Consider the following 21,318-nt stretch of genomic DNA (forward strand, 5'->3'; position numbering starts at 1 on the left):
CACACCAGCTATAGTATGATTAGGAATCTATTAGGACCCACATTATATGATGTAGCAATGTGGTGCCGGGCGGCACAGTTTATGATGTGGCACGCAACCATTGGTCGTGTTCCTCTGCTCAGACGTTGCAGACGCACGCCAGATCTTACAACGCCTGGATAGGTAGTTAACCTATCAGCTAACCACATCATCTGATACCTGGATAGGTAGTTAACATATCAGCTAACCACATCATCTGATACCTGGATAGGTAGTTAACATATCAGCTAACCACATCATCTGATACCTGGATAGGTAGTTAACGTAGCAGCTAACCACATCATCTGATACCTGGATAGGTAGTTAACATATCAGCTAACCACATCATCTGATACCTGGATAGGTAGTTAACATATCAGCTAACCACATCATCTGATACCTGGATAGGTAGTTAACCACATCATCTGATACCTGGATAGGTAGTTAAGGTATCAGCTAACCACATCATCTGATACCTGGATAGGTAGTTAACATATCATCTGATACCTGGATAGGTAGTTAACATATCAGCTAACCACATCATCTGATACCTGGATAGGTAGTTAACATATCAGCTAACCACATCATCTGATATAGTCATCTTGTGCCCGGCGGCTCAGTCTATGACGTGGCACGCAACCATTGGTCAATGCAACACCTGCTCATGTCGTCCGGCAGTTTCTGGACCAATGAATCCAGTCTCATTGAGGAAGGAGGAAGTCCAGCCAGACATTCCTTCAAAATAAAAGACACCCAAACTACTGTAAATTGCTTGGATTTTAAAATGTTTTTAAAAAGTTCTGTTATATGAAATAAATTAAAAATTAAAAATCAAGAAAATTATATATCATTAGATTTATTCAAAGCCTCTTTTGTTTTTAATTTATGACATATTACCACAGTTACATTATACCAAGGTTGGCAACAAATGATGTTATTAAAAACCATTCAACTATTTACAGTGTTACTAAAGAATTAGCACATTAAAGGTCATTACGTAAGGAAGAGCTTTAATTAAAGTCAAAATGAATGAATCAACAGAAAGTTAAAGGAAGAGTCCTTTATCCAGATCTTCACAGGACCATCCTGAACTCGAGTCCTTTATCCAGATCTTCACAGGACCATCCTGAACTCGAGGTCTTTATCCAGATCTTCACAGGACTGTCCTGAACTCGAGTCCTTTATCCAGATCTTCACAGGACCATCCTGAACTCGAGTCCTTTATCCAGATCTTCACAGGACTGTCCTGAACTCGAGTCCTTTATCCAGATCTTCACAGGACTGTCCTGAACTCGTCGAAGATGAAACTTGGCACATGGGCCTCGGCCACCTTTAAAAAACAGAAAAACAACAACAGATTATTATATGTATGTAAAATGTAATATTCCAGATAAATATCTATAGTATTTTCTTTCCCCCATGGGTGTTGTTGCTAATCCTGATCCTAATCTAATCCTAATCCAATCCTAATCCAATCCTAATCTAATCCAATCCTAATCTAATCCTAATCTAATCCAATCCTAATCCAATCCTAATCCAATCCTAATCCAATCCTAATCTAATCCTAATCTAATCCAATCCTAATCTAATCCTAATCCAATCCTAATCTAATCCAATCCTAATCTAATCCTAATCTAATCCAATCCTAATCCAATCCTAATCCAATCCTAATCTAATCCTAATCCAATCCTAATCCAATCCTAATCCAATCATAATCCAATCCTAATCCTACCTTGCGAGGCAGTTTGGTGTAGCGTACGTAATCCTCCAGAAACATCAGAGCTCCCACCACATCAGACGGCATGTCCGGGATCTTCTGACTGTAAAATAATGATTTACCCAAAATCTCAATTTCATTGAATTTGAAGCAGAATATAATCCACATATAATAGCACAGTGATCCACAAATGTACTTAATTTTACATTTCAAATTGTATTTATACAGATTAGATCTATGGAGATAACATTTGGGGGGTTTTTTTGCAAGAAAGAGCTGTTTGAAATAGCAGCCTTGGGCAACATTACAACACTAGCACTAAATGTATTATATATAAATACATCTGACTTTACTGTGATATCACTGTCACGTTCTTAAAATTAATGTGTATATGTGAGGTTTTTAAACTGGCAAATAAAAAAATCAATCAATCAATCAATCAATCAAAGGATGGATGGAGGGAGGGAGGGAGGGAGGGAGGGAGGGAGGGATGGAGGGATGGAGGGAGGGAGGGATGGATGGAGGGATGGAGGGAGGGAGGGAGGGATGGATGGAGGGATGGATGGAGGGAGGGATGGAGGGATGGAGGGAGGGATAGAGGGATGGAGGGAGGGATGGATGGAGGGATGGATGGAGGGAGGGATGGAGGGATGGAGGGAGGGATAGAGGGAGGGATAGAGGGATGGAGGGAGGGAGGGATGGATGGAGGGATGGAGGGATGGAGGGAGGGAGGGAGGGATGGATGAGTGGATGGATGGAGGGATGGATGAGTGGATGGATGGATGGATGGATGGAGGGATGGATGGAGGGATGGATGAGTGGATGGATGGATGGATGGAGGGATGGATGAGTGGATGGATGGATGGATGATGGAGGGATGGATGAAGGGATGGATGAAGGGATGGATGGATGGAGGGATGGATGGATGGATGGATGGATGGAGGGATGGATGGATGGATGGATGGATGGATGGACATGTACCTGGTGCACTGTTCCATGACAGAGCGTATGAATTGCCCAATGAGAGCCAGGAACTGCTCTGTGTATCTGGAGTGGAACTGCTTGAGCAGAGTGAGCAGGCCCAGAACCAGAGGAGACCAGTCGACCGGGTCGGTGGCTTTCCTGCACGTCATCCCTGGACAAATAGGAGAACAGCCAATCACGTGGTGGACGCACTCAACATGGGTCAGGACCAGCCAATCACATGGTGGACGCACTCAACATGGGGTCAGGACCAGCCAATCACATGGGGTCAGGACCAGCCAATCACATGGTGGACGCACTCAACATGGGGTCAGGACCAGCCAATCACATGGTGGACACATTCAACATGGGGTCAGGACCAGCCATTCACATGGTGGACACACTCAACATGGGGTCAGGACCAGCCAATCACATGGTGGACCGCACTCAACATGGGGTCAGGACCAGCCAATCACATGGTGGACACACTCAACATGGGGTCAGGACCAGATATTACTTTTTTTTGTTAATTACATTTTTTGGGGGATTACTTATTTATATATTTTTTTACTGACGGATAAAATCAAATCAAGAGAGCAGAACATATGAAAGCATTACGCAACACTTATCCCCAATGTGGTCCTACATGGACAATTCAGACAGGAAGATGAATGAAAACACATCACCATGGTAACCGTTCCCCCTGGTTGTTCTGGAGAGGATGTGTCTCATTGGTCGCCTTTACACAGGCACTCATTGGTCGCCTTTACACAGGCACCCAGTAGCGTTGCAGTTCTTGACAAACCGGTGTTCCTGGCACTAGAGGTCTGCGCAGGACTGACTTCTTCATCCCTACTACCCTACCACCATACCATCAGGACCCAGGGGAACCCAGCCCTCTACCTGGTACCTACTACCATCAGGACCCAGGGGAACCCAGCCCTCTACCTGGTACCTACTACCATCAGGACCCAGGGGAACCCAGCCCTCTACCTGGTACCTACTACCATCAGGACCCAGAGGAACCCAGCCCTCTACCTGGTACCTACTACCATCAGGACCCAGGGGAACCCAGCCCTCTACCTGGTACCTACTACCATCAGGACCCAGGGGAACCCAGCCCTCTACCTGGTACCTACTACCATCAGGACCCAGGGGAACCCAGCCCTCTACCTGGTACCTACTACCATCAGGACCCAGGGGAACCCAGCCCTCTACCTGGTACCTACTACCATCAGGACCCAGGGGAACCCAGCCCTCTACCTGGTACCTACTACCATCAGGACCCAGGGGAACCCAGCCCTCTACCTGGTACCTACTACCATCAGGACCCAGAGGAACCCAGCCCTCTACCTGGTACCTACTACCATCAGGACCCAGAGGAACCCAGCCCTCTACCTGGTACCTACTACCATCAGGACCCAGAGGAACCCAGCCCTCTACCTGGTACCTACTACCATCAGGACCCAGAGGAACCCAGCTCTCTACCTGGTACCTACTACCATCAGGACCCAGGGGAACCCAGCCCTCTACCTGGTACCTACTACCATCAGGACCCAGGGGAACCCAGCCCTCTACCTGGTACCTACTACCATCAGGACCCAGGGGAACCCAGCCCTCTACCTGGTACCTACTACCATCAGGACCCAGGGGAACCCAGCCCTCTACCTGGTACCTACTACCATCAGGACCCAGGGGAACCCAGCCCTCTACCTGGTACCTACTACCATCAGGACCCAGGGGAACCCAGCCCTCTACCTGGTACCTACTACCATCAGGACCCAGAGGAACCCAGCCCTCTACCTGGTACCTACTACCATCAGGACCCAGGGGAACCCAGCCCTCTACCTGGTACCTACTACCATCAGGACCCAGGGGAACCCAGCCCTCTACCTGGTACCTACTACCATCAGGACCCAGGGGAACCCAGCCCTCTACCTGGTACCTACTACCATCAGGACCCAGAGGAACCCAGCCCTCTACCTGGTACCTACTACCATCAGGACCCAGGGGAACCCAGCCCTCTACCTGGTACCTACTACCATCAGGACCCAGAGGAACCCAGCCCTCTACCTGGTACCTACTACCATCAGGACCCAGAGGAACCCAGCCCTCTACCTGGTACCTACTACCATCAGGACCCAGGGGAACCCAGCCCTCTACCTGGTACCTACTACCATCAGGACCCAGGGGAACCCAGCCCTCTACCTGGTACCTACTACCATCAGGACCCAGGGGAACCCAGCCCTCTACCTGGTACCTACTACCATCAGGACCCAGGGGAACCCAGCCCTCTACCTGGTACCTACTACCATCAGGACCCAGGGGAACCCAGCCCTCTACCTGGTACCTACTACCATCCATGGACCCAGGGGAACCCAGCCCTCTACCTGGTACCTACTACCATCAGGACCCAGGGGAACCCAGCCCTCTACCTGGTACCTACTACCATCAGGACCCAGGGGAACCCAGCCCTCTACCTGGTACCTACTACCATACCATAGGACCCAGGGAACCCAGCCCTCTACCTGGTACCTACTACCATCAGGACCCAGGGGAACCCAGCCCTCTACCTGGTACCTACTACCATCAGGACCCAGGGGAACCCAGCCCTCTACCTGGTACCTACTACCATCAGGACCCAGGGGAACCCAGCCCTCTACCTGGTACCTACTACCATCAGGACCCAGGGGAACCCAGCCCTCTACCTGGTACCTACTACCATCAGGACCCAGGGGAACCCAGCCCTCTACCTGGTACCTACTACCATACAATCAGGACCCAGGGGAACCCAGCCCTCTACCTGGTACCTACTACCATCAGGACCCAGGGGAACCCAGCCCTCTACCTGGTACCTACTACCATCAGGACCCAGGGGAACCCAGCCCTCTACCTGGTACCTACTACCATACCATGTTCAAAGGTTCTTAAATCTTTTGTCTTGCCCGTTCACCCTCTGAATGGCAGACATACACAATCCATGTCTCAATTGTTTCAAGGCTTAAAAATCGTTCTTTAACTCGTCTCCTCCCCTTCATCTACACTGAAGTGGATTTAACAAGTGACATCAATAAGGGATCATACCTTTCACATGGAAAGAGCAGGTGTCCTTAATGTTTTGTATACTCAGTGTATATGTCATATGATGGTGAAAAATTGAATTTCCCCTGTGAGTATCAATAAAGTTGCTTGAAACTCACCTTGATTTCCCGTGAGTACCGTAATTTCCGGACTATAAGCCGCAACTTTTTTTCCCATGCTTTGAACAATGACGCGGCTAATATATGGATTTTTCCCGCTTTCAATTTTTTTCTCTCCAAAAAAACACATTCTGTGACGTGCTCAGTTTTTTGGCGGCATGAAGCTTTCATTAGACCAATGAAATTGCCGAACGGGTTAAGGTCAAACAACTTTGTTTAGATTAAATCGAGCGCTCTCAAACTTCCCATCATTGTGATTACGGTAGTCATTTTGTCACCCTCATCATGGCAAAGACACGGAGAAATGCATATGATGCCGCTTTCAAGTTGAAGGCGATTGATCTGGCTGTTGGAAAAGGAAATAGAGCTGCTGCACGGGAGCTTGGTCTTAATGAGTCGATGATAAGACGTTGGAAACAGCAGCGTGAGGAATTGACTCAGTGCAAAAAGACAACTAAAGCTTACTGCTAATTTTGTATTTTTTGTTACAAGCCGTGTTTCGTTAAAGCCTGTGTAAAGTTCATTTGTTTCAATGTACCGGTAGGCACCTGCGGCTTATAGACATGTGCGGCTTATTTATGTTCAAAATAATAATTTTCAAAAAATTCAGTGGGTGCGGCTTATATTCAGGTGCGCTTAATAGTCCGGAAATTACGGTATCAATAAAGTTGATTCAAACTCACCTTGATTTCCCCTGTCAGTATCAATAATGTTGACTGAAACTCACCTTGGTTTTTGCTGTACTGCAGTTTAGGCAGCTGAGCGATGATGAAGAGGAAGTTGACGATAGGAAAGTAAGGCAGGCGCTTGGTTGTAATGTAGATCTACAACATATAGAACAGGTGAAGTAAGGGAGGTGCTGGGTTGTAATGTAGATCTACAACATATAGAACAGCTGATGTAAGGGAGGTGCTGGGTTGTAATGTAGATCTACAACATATAGTATTAATAGTAGTGGTAGTAGTATTAACAGTAGTAGTAGTAGTATTAATAATACTAGTAGCAGTAGTATTAACAGTAGTAGCAGCAGTATTAATAGTAGTAGTAGCAGTATTGACAGTAGTAGTAGTAGCAGTATTGACAGTAGTAGTAGTAGTAGTAGTAGTAGTATTAACAGTAGTAGTAGTAGTAGTATTAACAGTAGTAGTAGTAGTAGTAGTATTAACAGTAGTAGTAGTAGTAGTATTAACAGTAGTAGTAGTAGTATTAACAGTAGTAGTAGTAGTATTAGTAGTAGTAGTAGAATTAGTAGTAGTAGTATTAACAGTAGTAGTAGTAGTAGTAGTAGTAGTATTAATAGTAGTAGTAGCAGTATTAATAATAGTAGTAGCAGTATTAACAGTAGTAGTAGCAGTAGTAATAGCAGTAGTAATAGTAGTAGTATTAATAATAGTAGCAGCAGTAGCAGTAGTAGAAATAATAATAGTAGTAGTATTAATAATAGTAGCAGTAATAATAGTAATTAGAAGCCAGACCTTGTTGAGTGGGTTGTGAATGCCTGCTGCCTCCAGAGAGGCTGTGATCTCATACAGCAGGTTGTTGTCCTCCTTGGGGTATGGAAGGCTGGGGTCCTGGTAGTGGGCTTCTATATCAGCCAGTAGAGACCTACGGTAGAAACAGCAGACACCTGACTATTCAACACAGCCTTTAAATGACAGATAAAAACTATTATAGCAACATTACTTTACCGGGTTCACACTTTTAGGCCGAGTTTACACACGCAGACAAATTCTGAACTTTTGCCCGATTACTGGTAAAAGAGCTGATCCGATTGGTCAAAAGACCTATTAGTGGTAAAAGAGCTGATCTGATTGGTCAAAAGATCAATTAGTGGTAAAAGAGCTGATCTGATTGGTCAAAATACCAATTAGTTGTAAAAGAGCTGATCCGATTGGTCAAAAGACCAATTAGTAGAAACATGCATGTTAAAATTAAATATGTTCTGACTTTTCCATGTCTAGTGATAAGAAACTCCATGACAACGGCCATCCCTTTCATGACAAGCAACAATCACTCTTCCCCGTTTCAAATGAACAGTAAAACCCTTTACTTTTAAAGCCTGCAAGGTATACCATCTTTTATTAATAATTAAAACATGTACGAGCCTTCATAACGTCTTATAACAAAAGACTTATAACAAAATGTCATGTCTCTCTAACGCATCATCTCAGATGGGCACTGACTTGTTGAGGTTCTCCAGCGCAGCGGCCAGGTGTTTGGAGTCAAACTTGCAGGAGTAGTTCAGCTCGTTGGCGATCTGTTGCCTCAGGATCTGCATCTGACCAACCTGAGGGAAAACAACCCCGTGTCACTTCCATACAGGGATTGAACCCCGCTCTCCCCGGTGGGGAAGGGTATATACACACGCGTCTCTACGTCAAGACTTGAGACCTCCAGAGACTTCTACAAGATTAGAATTGTTTTTTCCTTCTTCTTCTTCAAGTCACTTTGATCTCCCTTTTTGTCTGTATACTGCAATTCAGCGTTTAGACTGTGAGTGTGTAGAAGACAGCTCAACTTGTAATAAACCTTGGAGGTACAGTTGAAGTGGGAAGTTTACATACACCTTAGCCAAATACATTTAAACTCAGTTTCACACAGTCCCTGACATTTAATCCTAGTAAAAATTCCCTGTCTTAGGTCAGTTAGGATCACCACTTTATTTTAAGAATGTGAAATGTCAGAATAATAATAGAGAGAATGATTTATTTCAGCTTTTATTTCTTTCATCACATTCCCAGTGGGTCAGAAGTTTACATACAATCAATTAGTATTTGGTAGCATTGCCTTTAAATTGTTTAACTGGGGTCAAACGTTTCGGGTAGCCTTCCACAAGCGTCCCACAAAAAGTTCTTCCTGACAGAGCTGGTGTAACTGAGTCAGGTTTGTAGGCCTCCTTGCTCGCAAACACTTTTTCAGTTCTGCCCACAAATGTTCTATGGGATTGAGGTCAGGGCTTTGTGATGGCCACTCAAATACCTTGACTTTGTTGTCCTTAAGCCATTTTGCCACAACTTTGTAAGTATGCTTGGGGTCATTGTCCATTTGGAAGACCCATTTGCGACCAAGCTTTAACTTCCTGACTGAAGTCTTGAGATTTTGCTTCAATATAGCCACATAATTCTCCTTCCTCATGATCTCATGATGCCATCTATTTTGTGAAGTGCACCAGTCCCTCCTGCAGCAAAGCACCCCCACAACATGATGCTGCCACCCCCGTGCTTCACGGTTGGGATGGTGTTCTTCGGCTTGCAAGCCTCCCCCCTTTTCCTCCAAACATAACGATGGTCATTATGGCCAAACAGTTCTATTTTTGTTTCATCAGACCAGAGACATTTCTCCAAAAAGTACAATCTCTGTCCCCATGTGCAGATGCAAACCGTAGTCTGGCTTTTTTATGGCGGTTTTGGAGCAGTGGCTTCTTCCTTGCTGAGCGGCCTTTCAGGTTATGTTGATATAGGACTCGTTTTACTGTGGATATAGATAGAGTGTCCTGACTCTCTGAGGTCATTAAAGATCCCATGACACTTATTGTAAGAGTAGGGGTGTTAACCCCTGGTGTCCTGGCTAAATTCCCAATCTGGCCTTCATACCGTCACGCCCACCTAATCATCCCCAGCATACAATTGGCTCATTCATCCCCCTCCTCTCCCCTGTAACTATTCCCCAGGTCGCTGCTGTAAATGAGAACATGTTCTCAGTCAACTTACCTGGTAAAATAACGGTAAAATAAAAAATTAAAAAGGTACACCTCCAATTGACTCAAATGATGTCAATTAGCCTATCAGAAGCTTCTAAAGCCATGACATATTTTTCTGGAATTTTCCAAGCTGTTTAAAGGCACAGTCAACTTAGTGTATGTAAACTTCTGACCCACATTGTGTTACAGTGAATTATAAGTGAAATCATCTGTCTGTAAACAATTGTTGGAAAAATTACTTGTGTCATGCACAAAGTAGATGTCCTAACCGACTTGCCAAAACTATAGTTTACTAACAAGAAATTTGTGGAGTGGTTGAAAAACAAGTTTTAATGACTCCAACCTAAGTGTATGTAAACTTCCGACTTCAACTGTACATGTTATTGTGGCCAGTGTGTTAACCCTACAGCAGGTTCTGCACCGTCACCCATCTTAGATTATAGTAATCTAGAGAACGATCACTGAACGAAGAGGTTGTGTAGTTCATAACATTAAGTTGGTATTGCTAAAACAGGTCAACGAAACACAGTACCTTCATGATGGATTCCAAGTACGGACCCCAGATCTTCTGCGTTTTGGCGACAGCGTTGGCGTAGACTTTACTGGCATTTGCTGACAGAAAGAAGACAAAGAAATGCAACAGTGAGTGATGACGGCCTGGACAGTCATAACCAGAGGATAATGTTCCCTGGTCATAATCTCCTGTTCACTGGGAGGATAATGTTCCCTGGTCATAATCTCCTGTTCACTGGGAGGATAATGTTCCCTGGTCATAATCTCCTGTTCACTGGGAGGATAATGTTCCCTGGTCATAATCTCCTGTTCACTGGGAGGATAATGTTCCCTGGTCATAATCTCCTGTTCACTGGGAGGATAATGTTCCCTGGTCATAATCTCTGGGTCCTGTTCAGTGGGAGGATAATGTTCCCTGGTCATAATCTCCTGTTCAGTGGGAGCCTAATGTTCCCTGGTCATAATCTCCTGTTCACTGGGAGGATAATGTTCCCTGGTCATAATCTCCTGTTCAGTGGGAGGATAATGTTCCCTGGTCATAATCTCCTGTTCACTGGGAGGATAATGTTCCCTGGTCATAATCTCTGGGTCCTGTTCAGTGGGAGGATAATGTTCCCTGGTCATAATCCCCTGTTCAGTGGGAGGATAATGTTCCCTGGTCATAATCTCTGGGTCCTGTTCAGTGGGAGGATAATGTTCCCTGGTCATAATCTCTGGGTCCTGTTCAGTGGGAGGATAATGTTCCCTGTTCAGAATCTCCTGTTCAGTGGGAGGATAATGTTCCCTGGTCATAATCTCCTGTTCACTGGGAGGATAATGTTCCCTGGTCATAATCTCCTGTTCACTGGGAGGATAATGTTCCCTGGTCATAATCTCCTGTTCAGTGGGAGGATAATGTTCCCTGGTCATAATCTCCTGTTCACTGGGAGGATAATGTTCCCTGGTCATAATCTCTGGGTCCTGTTCAGTGGGAGGATAATGTTCCCTGGTCATAATCTCCTGTTCAGTGGGAGGATAATGTTCCCTGGTCATAATCTCCTGTTCAGTGGGAGGATAATGTTCCCTGGTCATAATCTCCTGTTCACTGGGAGGATAATGTTCCCTGGTCATAATCTCTGGGTCCTGTTCACTTGGCACCAAATGGAAGAAAATGACAATTTTTTTTGGTTTCCACTGCAAAAAGTTGTACACAACCCTGGTAAGAATCCTTCCTGAGCTGTTGATACCTACCCACAATACCTTTGACGGGATTGACAGCGCTCAGCATGGCTTTAAAGACATCCACCATAGCCTTGTCTCTCAGGATGGTCTTCTGAAACACCGACAGGAAGTTCTAACGGAACAAAAAACCTGTCATGTTACGGAACCTTGAGGGGAAGCAATAACAAACCCGGAAACACTTGAATGACTCTAAATGTATTCAAGATTTAAAAACAGGTGAGCCGACTCACACTGCAATATGTGCTTGTTGAATGATAATGACTGGCGTTGTCTCTACAGAAAAGTGAAGCTACGAATGACAGTATCTGTATTAAAACATAACAGCAAACTCATATTGACCTCAATATCATGATTGTTTGAAGTACAAAAAAAATGGGTACAAGCTGGTTAAATAAAAAGGTTAAATAGTTGTTAGGACTGAGGTAGTAAGGTTCCATAGCATCCTAATAGATAGGAGAGTTGTATTCATAGGCTGGCAGGCTGGGTTTCATAATATCATGTGACCTGCAGTTCCTTGACGATCATGAAGCAGAGTAGCCTGTCGAGCCCGTTGAGGCCGAAGGTCCCCAAGGTGTCCTGTATCTCAGAGAACAGACGGTTGTTGGTCACTTCCTGGTGGGTCTTCAGGTCGTACCAGGTGTTCAACTGGTCCATGTAACACGTCACTCTGGGAACACAGGTAACAGGTCAACCGTAGCATTATTAAGACATATTTTCAAAGCACTGAGAAGAGAGTAAACCCAAAACAGACGTGTTAAAAGAACACCAACGCTACCTTCCATAACTAATCTTCAAATAGCCACCCTTTCGCCTTGATGACTGTTGGAAAAGCATTCCAGGTGAAGCTGGTTGAGAGAATGCCAAGAGTGTGCAAAGCTGTCATCAAGGCAAAGGGTGGCTATTAACTTGTTTGGTTACTACATGACTCCATATGTGTAATTTCATCGTTTAAAAAAAAATGATATATATATATATATATATATATTCTACAATGTAGAAAATAGTACAAATAAATACCCTTGAATGAGAAGGCAGTGTACCTATAAGCTCACAGACTGATGCCACCAAGATGACATGGAGAGAGATACCTACTTGGGGTCTGTGATGCGGAGGATCTCTCTACAGAGTCGTCCTATGAAGGTGGCCGACTCATCGACCGAGGGGAACTTGGGGATGGGGATATGAGTCGACTGGTAGACACTCTGCCAATCCTGGATCTAAGAAACACAAAGAGCTAAACATTAGCCGTTTAAATAGTACGTATATCATTTAAACCAGGGCTTTCCCAACCCCGTTTCTGGAGAGCTACTCTCCTGTATGGTTTTCAATCCAACGCCCAGTTGTAACTAACCTGATTCAACCAGCTAATATATACTGTTTATAGCCTCTCTACTCTATATAGCCTCTCTACTGTCCATAGCCTCTCTACTGCGTGTAGCCTCTCTACTGTGTATAGCCTCTCTACTGCGTATAGCCTCTCTAATGTATGCAGCCTCTCTACTGTATATAGCCTCTCTACTGTATATAGCCTCTCTACTGTATATAGCCTCTCTACTGTATATAGCCTCTCTACTGTATGCAGCCTCTCTACTGTATATAGCCTCGCTACTGTATATAGCCTCTCTACTGTATATAGCCTCGCTACTGTATATAGCCTCTACTGTATATATCCTCTCTACTGTATATAGCCTCTCTACTGTATATAGCCTCTCTACTGTATATAGCCTCTCTACTGTATATAGCCTCTCTACTGTATATAGCCTCTCTACTGTATGCAGCCTCTCTACTGTTTATAGCCTCTCTACTGTATATAGCCTCTCTACTGTATATAGCCTCTCTACTGTATATAGCCTCTACTGTATATATCCTCTCTACTGTATATAGCCTCTCTACTGTATATAGCCTCTCTACTGTATGCAGCCTCTCTACTGTTTATAGCCTCTCTACTGTTTATAGCCTCTCTACTGTTTATAGCCTCTCTACTGTATATAGCCTCGCTACTGTATATAGCCTCTCTACTGTATATAGCCTCTACTGTATATATCCTCTCTACTGTATATATCCTCTCTACTGTTTATAGCCTCTCTACTGTATATATCCTCTCTACTGTATATAGCCTCTCTACTGTATATATCCTCTCTACTGTATATAGCCTCTCTACTGTATATAACCTCTCTACTGTATATAGCCCCTCTACTGTATATAGCCTCTCTACTGTATATAACCTCTCTACTGTATATAACCTCTCTACTGTATATAGCCTCTCTACTGTATATATCCTCTCTACTGTATATAGCCTCTCTACTGTATATAGCCTCTCTACTGTATATAGCCTCTCTACTGTATATAACCTCTACTGTATATATCCTCTCTACTGTGTATATCCTGTCTTTTTACTGTTGTTTTATTTCTTTACCTACCTATTGTTCACCTAATACCTTTTTTGCACTGTTGGTTAGAGCCTGTAAGTAAACATTTCACTGTATTCGGCGCACGTGACAAATAAACTTTGATTTAATTAGTAGACGGGAGGCTTGGACCTTCTCCTCCAATACGATTGAGAACGAGGCGAGGAATGTAATGTTTCCTCGTTCGTTTTGGATGATGTTTTAATGTTTAAAGGAATCAACCAGACCAACTGAGAAAGAGCCATGTGACTATATATATATATATATATATATATATATAAATAAAAGGTCCAACCTTGGTGCGCAGGAAACTGTTGCATTCCTGCTCCACGTTGTAGTTGATGATACGAGAGACTTCCTCCTGCCAGATCTTCAGGCCGTAGATGGAGACGTAATCCTGGATGTACTCAAAGGACCGGTAGAAGCCATCCATGGTGGCTGCCATCTCCTTCAGCTTCAGCATCAACTCACTGGTCTGACCAGGTGTGAGATTGAAATTTACCACGATTCATATTCTGTAACACTTCATTTCTTTTTTACATTTTCAAGTTAGCAGACAAGTTTGTTTTGTATTCTGTCATGAATAAAACCTGAACAAACTTAGAAAGTTTTGAAAGTGACGGTTAACATTGTGCTGAATGGTACTGAGGATATATTTATAAATGTAACTTATTTAACTAGGCAAGTCAGTTAAGAAACAATTCTTATTTACAATGGACGGCCTACCCCCGGCCAAACCCGGACGACGCTGGGTCAATTGTGCGCCACCCTATGGGACTCCCAATCACGGCCGGGATGTGATACAGCCTGGAATCGAACCAGGGACTGTAGTGACTCCTCTAGCACTGAGATGCAGTGCCTTAGACCGCTGCGCCACTCGGGAGCCCCACGGAACGGTTGATATTGTGCTGTGTCATGGTCAGATATCTCACCTTAGCCTTGGGGTTAAAGATAAGTCCTTTGTGTAGAGCGTAGGCTACTCTTCTCACCAACTCCTTCCTGATACCATCTTCCAGGAGCTGCTTGGGATCCACCTGAAGAGACGCCATGAAAAAGGTAAGACTTATGCATTTAGACACATTTTCTCAATTATAAAAATATATATTTTTATTTTATTTAACTTTTATTTAAAACGAGGCAAGTCAGTTAAGAACAAATTCTTATTTTACAATGACGACCACCATGACGAACAGTGGGTTAACTGCCTTGTTGATAAAGGAATTTATATGTTTAAAGTAATGACTAAAGAATTCCACCCTGAAACGTATTTAACGGTGTGAAATGTATTAGAATTATAAGACTATAATCCAATAATGTGTGTGAGACAAGTTAAGGGTGAGAAAGGTATGGTTGAGAAAACAAAGGACAACTGAACTACACATGACCTGGTTGTAACTCTGAAAACTGACAACAGGAAGGAGGGCCTTTCCAAGGCCCCTCTAATCTAGGGAGGAGAGAAACGGCTAGAAACTGCCAGGCTGGTACAAAAGTGATAAACTGTGTGTGTGTGTGTGTGTGTGTAGGTGGGAGTTATAAAATGACTGTGTTTGCATTTTTTGACTTCAGAGCTCTCGTGAATAAAGAACAATGAACCATTTGGAGAATCTGAGACTTAGCCTAATTATTATTAAATCCCAGGGTCTTATAAACCTCGGGGGATTGGTCAAAGCTTAAATTACTGTTTAGTTATCGTCACTGGGATTGAACATTCTCGTGACGCTTGTTCAGGGGCAGAACGACAGATTGTTTTACCTTGTTCAGGGGCAGAACGACAGATTGTTTTACCTTGTTCAGGGGCAGAACGACAGATTGTTATACCTTGTTCAGGGGCAGAACGACAGATTGTTTTACCTTGTTCAGGGGCAGAACGACAGATTGTTTTACCTTGTTCAGGGGCAGAACGACAGATTGTTTTACCTTGTTCAGGGCAGAACGACAGATTGTTTTACCTTGTTCAGGGGGCAGAACGACAGATTGTTTTACCTTGTTCAGGGGCAGAACGACAGATTGTTTTACCTTGTTCAGGGGCAGAACGACAGATTGTTTTACCTTGTTCAGGGCAGAACGACAGATTGTTTTACCTTGTTCAGGGGCAGAACGACAGATTGTTATACCTTGTTCAGGGGCAGAACGACAGATTGTTATACCTTGTTCAGGGGCAGAACGACAGATTGTTTTACCTTGTTCAGGGGCAGAACGACAGATTGTTATACCTTGTTCAGGGGCAGAACGACAGATTGTTATACCTTGTTCAGGGGCAGAACGACAGATTGTTTTACCTTGTTCAGGGGCAGAACGACAGATTGTTTTACCTTGTTCAGGGGCAGAACGACAGATTGTTTTACCTTGTTCAGGGGCAGAACGACAGATTGTTTTACCTTGTTCAGGGCAGAACGACAGATTGTTTTACCTTGTTCAGGGGCAGAACGACAGATTGTTATACCTTGTTCAGGGGCAGAACGACAGATTGTTATACCTTGTTCAGGGGCAGAACGACAGATTGTTTTACCTTGTTCAGGGGCAGAACGACAGATTGTTTTACCTTGTTCAGGGGCAGAACGACAGATTGTTTTACCTTGTTCAGGGGCAGAACGACAGATTGTTTTACCTTGTTCAGGGGCAGAACGACAGATTGTTTTACCTTGTTCAGGGGCAGAACGACAGATTGTTTTACCTTGTTCAGGGGCAGAACGACAGATTGTTTTACCTTGTTCAGGGGCAGAACGACAGATTGTTTTACCTTGTTCAGGGGCAGAACGACAGATTGTTTTACCTTGTTCAGGGGCAGAACGACAGATTGTTTTACCTTGTTCAGGGGCAGAACGACAGATTGTTTTACCTTGTTCAGGGGCAGAACGACAGATTGTTTTACCTTGTTCAGGGGCAGAACGACAGATTGTTATACCTTGTTCAGGGGCAGAACGACAGATTGTTTTACCTTGTTCAGGGGCAGAACGACAGATTGTTTTACCTTGTTCAGGGGCAGAACGACAGATTGTTATACCTTGTTCAGGGGCAGAACGACAGATTGTTTTACCTTGTTCAGGGGCAGAACGACAGATTGTTTTACCTTGTTCAGGGGCAGAACGACAGATTGTTTTACCTTGTTCCTCTAACCACTAGGCTACCCTGCGCCTCCACTCTAACCACTAGGCTACCTGCCGTCCCTCCACTCTAACCACTAGGCTACTGCTCTAATCGCCCACCCAATTAGGTTACTGTCAGTCCTTCACTCTAACCACTAGGTTATTTGTCAGTCTTCCACCAACCACTAGGCTACCTGCTCTAACCTTAGGCTACCTGCCAGTCCTTCACTCTAACCACTAGGTTACCTGCCGTCCCTCCACTCTAACCACTAGGCTACCTGCCGCCCCTCCACTCAACCACTAGGCCACTGCCGTCCCTCCACTCTCTTTTCCACTAGGCTACCTGCCGTCCCTCCACTCTAACCACTAGGCTACCTGCCGTCCCTCCACTCTAACCACTAGGCCTGCCGTCCCTCCCACTCTAACCACTAGGCTACCTGCCGTCCCTCCACTCTAACCACTAGGCTACCTGCCGTCCCTCCTCTAACCACTAGGTTACCTGCCGTCCCTCCACTCTAACCACTAGGCTAACCTGCCGTCCCTCCACTCTAACCACTGGGCTACCTGCCGTCCCTCCACTCTAACCACTAGGCTACCTGCCGTCCCTCCACTCTAACCACTAGGCTACCTGCCGTCCCTCCCTCTAACCACTAGGCTACCCGCCGTCCCTCCACTCTAACCACTAGGCTACCCGCCGTCCACTCCACTCTAACCACTAGGCTACCCCGTCCCTCCACTCTAACCACTAGGCTACCGCCGTCCCTCCACTCTAACCACTAGGCTACCCGCCGTCCCTCCACTCTAACCACTAGGCTACCCGCCGTCCCTCCACTCTAACCAATGGTACCCGCCGTCCCTCCACTCCTAACCACTAGCTACCACGCCCCGTCCCTCCACTCTAACCACTAGGCTACGCCTCCCCCCTAACCACTGGCTACCTGCCTCCCCCTCTAACCACTAGGCTCCTGCCGTCCCCACTCCAACCACTAGGCTACCTGCCTCCCCCCTCTAACCATTAGCTCCACTTGGCTCCCTCCACTCTAACCACTGGCTACCTGCTCCCCTCTAACCACTAGGCTACCGCCGCCCTCCACTCTAACCACTAGCTACCTGCCTCCCCACTCTAACCACTAGGCTGCCTGCCGTCCCTCCACTCTAACCACTAGGCTACCTGCCTCCCCCCTCCCTAACCACTAGGCTACCTGCCTCCACAACCACTAGGCTACCTGCCTCCCCTCTAACCACTAGGCTACCTGCCACCCTCCACTCTAACCACTAGGCTACCTGCCTCCCCACTAACCACTAGGCTACCTGCCTCCCCCACCACTAGGCTACCTGCCTCCCCACCAACCACTAGGCTACCTGCCGACCCTCCACTCTAACCACTAGGCTACCTGCCTCCCTCCCACTCTAACCACTAGGCTACCTGCCGTCCCCCCTCTAACCACTAGGCTACCTGCCTCCCCCCTCCTAACCACTAGGCTACCCCGTCCCTCCCTCTAACCACTAGGCTACCTGCCGTCCTCCACTCTAACCACTAGGCTACCTGCCTCCCTCCCTCTAACCACTAGGCTACCTGCCTCCCTCCACTCTAACCACTAGGCTACCTGCCGTCCCTCCACTCTAACCACTAGGCTACCTGCCGTCCCCCCTCTAACCACTAGGCTACCTGCCGTCCCCCACTCTAACCACTAGGCTACCTGCCTCCCTCACTCTAACCACTAGGCTACCTCTCCCCTCTAACCACTAGGCTACCTGCCTCCCCCTCTAACCACTAGGCTACCTGCCGTCCCTCCACTCTAACCACTAGGCTACCTGCCGTCCCTCCACTCTAACCACTAGGCTACCTGCCGTCCCCTCCCTCTAACCACTAGGCTGCCTGCCGTCCCTCCCTCTAACCACTAGTCTACCTGCCGTCCCTCCACTCTAACCACTAGGCTACCTGCCGTCCCTCCACTCTAACCACTAGGCTACCTGCCTCCCTCCACTCTAACCACTAGGCTACCTGCCGGTCCCCTCTAACCACTAGGCTACCTGCCTCCCCCTCTAACCACTAGGCTACCTGCCGTCCCTCCACTCTAACCACTAGGCTACCTGCCTCCCTCCCTCTAACCACTAGGCTACCTGCCTCCCCTCCCTCTAACCACTAGGCTACCTGCCTCCCCCTCTAACCACTAGGCTGCCTGCCTCCCCCCTCTAACCACTAGTCTACCTGCCGTCCCTCCACCTCTAACCACTAGGCTACCTGCCGTCCCTCCACTCTAACCACTAGGCTACCTGCCGCCCCTCCACTCTAACCACTAGGCTACCTGCTCCCCCACTCTAACCACTAGGCTACCTGCCGTCCCTCCACTCTAACCACTAGGCTACCTGCCGTCCCCCCACTCTAACCACTAGGCTGCCTGCCGTCCCTCCACTCTAACCACTAGGCTGCCTGCCGCCCTCCACTCTAACCACTAGGCTACCTGCCGTCCCTCCACTCTAACCACTAGGCTACCTGCCGCCCCTCCACTCTAACCACTAGGCTGCCTGCCGTCCCTCCACTCGAACCACTGGGCTACCTGCCGTCCCTCCACTCTAACCACTAGGCTACCTGCCGTCCCTCCACTCTAACCACTAGGCTACCTGCCGTCCCTCCACTCTAACCACTAGGCTACCTGCCGCCCCTCCACTCTAACCACTAGGCTACCTGCCGCCCCCTCCACTCTAACCACTAGGCTACCTGCCGTCCCTCCACTCTAACCACTAGGCTACCTGCCGTCCCTCCACTCTAACCACTAGACTACCTGCCGTCCCTCCACTCTAACCACTAGGCTACCTGCCGCCCCTCCACTCTAACCACTAGGCTACCTGCCGTCCCTCCACTCTAACCACTAGGCTACCTGCCGTCCCTCCACTCTAACCACTAGGCTACCTGCCGTCCCTCCACTCTAACCACTAGGCTACCTGCCGTCCCTCCACTCTAACCACTAGGCTACCTGCCGCCCCTCCACTCTAACCACTAGGCTACCCGCCGTCCCTCCACTCTAACCACTAGGCTACCTGCCACCCCTCCACTCTAACCACTAGACTACCTGCCGTCCCTCCACTCTAACCACTAGGCTACCTGCCGTCCCTCCACTCTAACCACTAGGCTACCTGCCGTCCCTCCACTCTAACCACTAGGCTACCTGCCGTCCCTCCACTCTAACCACTAGGCTACCTGCCGTCCCTCCACTCTAACCACTAGTCTACCTGCCGTCCCTCCACTCTAACCACTAGGCTACCTGCCGTCCCTCCACTCTAACCACTAGGCTACCTGCCGTCCCTCCACTCTAACCACTAGGCTACCTGCCGTCCCTCCACTCTAACCACTAGGCTACCTGCCGTCCCTCCACTCTAACCACTAGTCTACCTGCCGTCCCTCCCCTCTAACCACTAGGCTACCTGCAGTCATCATATCTAAAGCCGTTTTAATTTAAAAACTGACCTTGATGATTCCAACCAGCGTAGTCTTCATCATCAGAATCCCTTCAGTAAAGATGGAGATGGCGTGGGTGAGTTTGGCAACCTGGGAGAAAAATCAAGAACGAAATAACAAGTCGAGGATGTTCAGCTGTAGAAAACCCACTGCCTCTCACCAACACTGCTCCATTCAGCCAGAGAGGAACGGTTTGGGGAGACTCAGTGAGCATCTGTTCCCTCTGCACAGTTAGGGGCCAGGAACCTAGTCAGGGACACTCTGGCTCCTAGTTATAGTCACTACTATAGGTCCTAGTTATAGTCACTACTATAGGTCCTAGTTATAGTATAGGTCCTAGTTATAGTCACTACTATAGGTCCTAGTTATAGTATAGGTCCTAGTTATAGTCACTACTATAGGTCCTAGTTATAGTCACTACTATAGGTCCTAGTTATAGTCACTACTATAGGTCCTAGTTATAGTCACTACTATAGGTCCTAGTTATAGTCACTACTATAGGTCCTAGTTATAGTCACTACTATAGGTCCTAGTTATAGCTCTATGTCAGTCACTACTATAGGTCCTAGTTATAGTCACTACTATAGGTCCTAGTTATAGTCACTACTATAGGTCCTAGTTATAGTCACTAATAGGTCCTAGTTATAGTCACTACTATAGGTCCTAGTTATAGTATAGGTCCTAGTTATAGTCACTACTATAGGTCCTAGTCCTAGTTATAGTCACTACTATAGGTCCTAGTTATAGTATAGGTCCTAGTTATAGTCACTACTATAGGTCCTAGTTATAGTATAGGTCCCTAGTTATAGTCACTACTATAGGTCCTAGTTATAGCATATAGGTCCTAGTTATAGTCACTACTATAGGTCCTAGTTATAGTCCATAGGTCCTAGTTATAGTCACTACTATAGGTCCTAGTTATAGTCACTACTATAGGTCCTAGTTATAGTATATAGGTCCTAGTTCTATAGGTCCTAGTTATAGTCACTACTATAGGTCCTAGTTATAGTATAGGTCCTCGTTATAGTCACT

At 46.4% G+C, this 21,318-nt stretch overlaps 1 protein-coding gene across 1 annotated transcript in view; it reads right to left on the reverse strand.

The window, feature by feature from the left end:
- Positions 1-860: 860 nt before the first annotated feature.
- washc5 (WASH complex subunit 5) overlaps positions 861-21,318 on the reverse strand; it is a 56,767-nt gene continuing 36,309 nt past the window's right edge. Inside the window, 13 exon segments of the mRNA XM_045696319.1 lie at positions 861-1,348; positions 1,751-1,838; positions 2,717-2,870; positions 6,626-6,722; positions 7,374-7,503; positions 8,082-8,185; positions 10,131-10,210; positions 11,342-11,444; positions 11,837-11,999; positions 12,425-12,549; positions 14,036-14,215; positions 14,673-14,774; positions 20,296-20,376. Of these exon segments, the coding sequence (XP_045552275.1) occupies positions 1,292-1,348; positions 1,751-1,838; positions 2,717-2,870; positions 6,626-6,722; positions 7,374-7,503; positions 8,082-8,185; positions 10,131-10,210; positions 11,342-11,444; positions 11,837-11,999; positions 12,425-12,549; positions 14,036-14,215; positions 14,673-14,774; positions 20,296-20,376 (1,464 nt within the window). The 3' untranslated portion in view covers positions 861-1,291.

Source organism: Salmo salar, chromosome ssa02, assembly GCF_905237065.1.
Source record: "Salmo salar chromosome ssa02, Ssal_v3.1, whole genome shotgun sequence".
In the NCBI taxonomy this organism is placed as follows: Eukaryota; Metazoa; Chordata; class Actinopteri; order Salmoniformes; family Salmonidae; genus Salmo; species Salmo salar.